General features: G+C 37.1%; 1 protein-coding gene across 1 annotated transcript; it reads left to right on the plus strand.

The window, feature by feature from the left end:
* Window positions 1–469: 469 nt before the first annotated feature.
* On the plus strand, window positions 470–1,836 carry LOC115788213 (hepatic lectin-like). The gene is made up of 5 exons (XM_030741161.1): window positions 470–521; window positions 686–757; window positions 1,114–1,265; window positions 1,353–1,477; window positions 1,596–1,836. The coding sequence occupies exons 1-5, from the start codon at window positions 470–472 to the stop codon at window positions 1,834–1,836; spliced, it is 642 nt and encodes a 213-aa protein (XP_030597021.1).
* The last annotated feature ends 2,020 nt before the right edge of the window (window positions 1,837–3,856 follow it).

The raw sequence follows: 3,856 nt of genomic DNA on the forward strand, positions 1-3,856 counted from the left end.
CGTAAAATACATTTTTAAAAAAAGCATAATTTTACTATATCATGAAAAACTGAGTGGTGGTGACACACCACCAATTTTAATTTTAAAGGATTATAACTTAAATTTATGACATAACTCACATTATGTCAAAGGTTTATTGCAGGTTTTATTTCCCCTCATGAATCTAATTTTGACAGGATGTGTTTAATATTCACTCCTCACACAAAATCTAATTCAGTAAATATTTCTCTGTTCCCATAAATAATGCAGATGATGATTTTAAGAGAAGTTATTCTCTGTTTATATGAGCATTCCAACTGTGAATAAAATATAGGCTACACGTGGTTCTGAAAACAAAGATCTGATCTTAGTGATCAAATACAGACGGATGTTACAGAGATTAAGACAAACCAAAAATATTACTGACTGATTTATATTTTTTCCTATTTGTATTTTTTAATAAGTGTTTGAGCTCCTGAAAACGAGGGAAATGCTCCGAAACCTTGAAGTGAAGCTGGAAACTGTAAAATCTGAAGTCACGGGTAAGAACATTGATCATTTATGGATTTTAATCAGGTGACACAAACTATCCAGCTTTGCTTGTTGTTTCTTCCTGACATTTTAAACAGGAAATATTTTCATGCTTGTAATTGATTCTGATCAATAACTGTTATTTTTTTATTTATTAATTATTTTGTTCCCCCAGAGCGACTGCCTGAAATCCAACCATGCCCTACAGTGCAGCCGACATGTCCCCCGCAGCCTGAAGTAAAAATGAGTATGTTATGAATTTTGACTTAAATCTGTAGCCCCCCCCCCCCCCCCCCCCCCCCCCCCCCCCAATCTTTAACAAAAAAAGCCTGTAACCCCACAAACCCCTGATCACATAAATATGATGACAGGTCAGTTTTTCATGTTTCCATACAGATCCCGAACCATTCAGCACCGTACAGCCAACAACCCCACAACGACCCGAAGTAACAAGTAAGTACTTTCTGGATTTTGTCTTTCACACATTTGTATCCTTGGATGATTAAAGGAGCCCTGATGGACAGACGGCGCCACCTGCTGCCTCCAAACATGAAGAGTGATTTCTTCCATCTGACTGAAGTCTTTGCTGTAATCTCTTCAAAGATGAACCCTGTTATAGATGTGAAGCAGGCTGGGAGCATCATGGAGGAAAGTGCTACTATTTCTCCACAAGAAAATCACCGTGGAATGAGAGCAGAGCTGACTGTAGAGCTGAAGGAGGAGACCTGGTTAAGATAGACAGCAGGGAGGAGCAGGTATGAAACACTGCTGCAGCTTCATGTTCCCTCGTGTTTCATCATCCCAGGACAGAAAGTTTCATTTAATCAAACTTTCCTGTTCAGAGTTTCTTGAGGAAAATCATTCAACAAAAAATGAAGGGAGATGAAGATCGTTTCTGGATGGGACTGACAGACTCAGCAGCAGAGGGCAGCTGGGTGTGGGTGGACAGCTCACCACTGAATGAAAGGTTTGAGTTTGTTTTGTTTTTTTTATATATATGTAATAGTGTTAAATAAAAATAATTGAGAAAAATATTTTTAGAATCAAGGTTACCAATTTTTACTCTTCTGTTCTTCTTCCTGTAGTTTGACATTTTGGTCCTCTAACGAGCCAGATGATAGGAGAGAGGAAGACCCTGATGGAGAGGACTGTGGGAGGATGGGGCCAATGAACTGGTCTGATAAATCCTGCAAATCACCTCAAAGAAGTATTTGTGCGAAACCAGCAGAGTCTCTGTGTGTGTCTGACAGAAGCCCATCCTTCGACTCTTTGAAGAAAAGTTTTGAAAATTTTGGAAACATGTTCAAAAACGCCTTTAACCTCTAGTTCTTTTATTTACTTTTGTTTATTCACACTCATTGTAAAGCATCCTTGGGATTCTTGAAAGGGTCTATATAAATCTGAGTTGCTATTGTTATTATTAAAATTCAGTTCAGCAGAAAAAAATGTGAGTAGGGGATACAATGAGGCTGTTTTTTTAATAAAGCTAATGCTACAAACATTTAAAGCTTCCTTCAGAAATGTTTTATGTTAAAATACAGTTTTATAAAAATACTGTATGTAATAAAATAAATGTTAATTAATATTGTGTGTGTTTTCTTATCTAATATGTGCTAAATCATTGGGGGGTAATGTTATACCTTTGTTCAAACAGCTGAAGACAAATGAAGCAGAAGTCAAAAATAAACAGGTGGTACGGAGGGGCCTGGCAGAAAATTAAATCAAGCCACATAAAGAGACCTCAATTTTACTCAGTATAATTAGTTTTATATAAATGCAATTAAAATAAAACTCACTTTAAAAACAGAAATTATATAGTAGATAAAGTCTCTCATTCAGTCTCTGAACAGGAAGTGAAGTTCTCTGAAAAGCCTGAAGACAGAAGACGGCTCATCATGCAGAGACTTTTTTTGTTTAGAGTTTCTACACACGGTTGTGATGTGAACTTTACAGACACTCATAGTGGTGAGACGTACTCTCAGTGGCAGGGGAACAATATGAGAACAGCACTCCAGCAGAGGCCGGAGACAGAGCAATACTGGAAGAGCATATGGGAGAAGGTTGCAGACTCAAGAACAGTTTCTTCACCAGAGCAATCACCACCCTGAACTCTCACACTCACCCACTGTAACTGTGCAACACCCACATCTCTGTGCAATATTAGATCATTCATACTGAACAATATCTATTACTCCTATATTGTGTAATATCCAATATTCATTCACCAAGTGCAACATTCACCATCTTCATTATTATATGTATACACTTTACAGCGTATATATTTTTATACATTCTGGGTTTTTTTCTGTATATTTTTAGAAGTTCTATTTTATATTTTAGAAAGTGTGACTTTCTACAGCATGGCACGAACAGGAGTGGCCCTCCAATCTCGTTGTACATTCTGTATAATGACAATAAAGGCATTCTATTCTATTCTATTCTATTCTATTCTATTCTATTCTATTCTATTCTGTTGGTATTTTTTTTACCACCAGAGGGTGCCAAAACTGCAGAATCTCAAATTGTACTCAAAGAATTTCAAACTTAGAAAATTATCTTTAGTTGAGAGTAAATTACAGCCACCTGAATGTATAAAAATATGATTTTTAACAGAAACCTTTCTTTATTTGAGTGTCCGTGTACAGATAATTATGAAGGAGTATTAGGGCCACACCGAGGAAAAAAAATTCACCCTGCCTATTAGGCCACTCACTGTTGTTCAGCATCAGCTGTTTTAGCTTAGCACTTAAAGAACTTCTTTATTGGACAATTTTTAATACTTATTGGTGCTGAATTAATGATATCAGCTTATACAGTGAAAGTGAGCTTGAACTGGATGCATGTATACGGTTCTTCCTAAACAAAATTAGTATAATCAGGTGTTAAAGTGGGATTCAGTGGGTGGGGGTTGTGGTGGCTCCAAGTGGGGAAAAGAATCACAGTGATGGGAAATAAAAACTTCACTCAGCCATGTTAAACCTAAAGTAACGAGTCTGTTGTAAAGAGCAGAAAGTACAGATATTTGTGTAAAAATGTCAGGAGTAAAAGTAAAAATTTGTCAGAAAAATGGATACCCAAGAAAAGTACAGATACCTGAAAATTCTACTTAAATACGGTAACAAAGTATTTGTACTCAGACCTTGGCTCATGTGATGACTCACATGAGTAATAGTGAATTGCTGTGAATCTTCATAGAACCACGATGTAACCTACAGAAGTGGCTGACGTCACTGACAGCATTCATGGTTGTGTGTGTGGTGCATTATGTGTTAATCACCTTGTGTTTACAGGCAGCGTCGGACACGACAACATCTTTAAAGTGCCGACTTTGGCATGCTCCCCCTCA

The sequence above is a fragment of the Archocentrus centrarchus genome, chromosome 11 (assembly GCF_007364275.1).
Source record: "Archocentrus centrarchus isolate MPI-CPG fArcCen1 chromosome 11, fArcCen1, whole genome shotgun sequence".
Taxonomy (NCBI): Eukaryota; Metazoa; Chordata; class Actinopteri; order Cichliformes; family Cichlidae; genus Archocentrus; species Archocentrus centrarchus.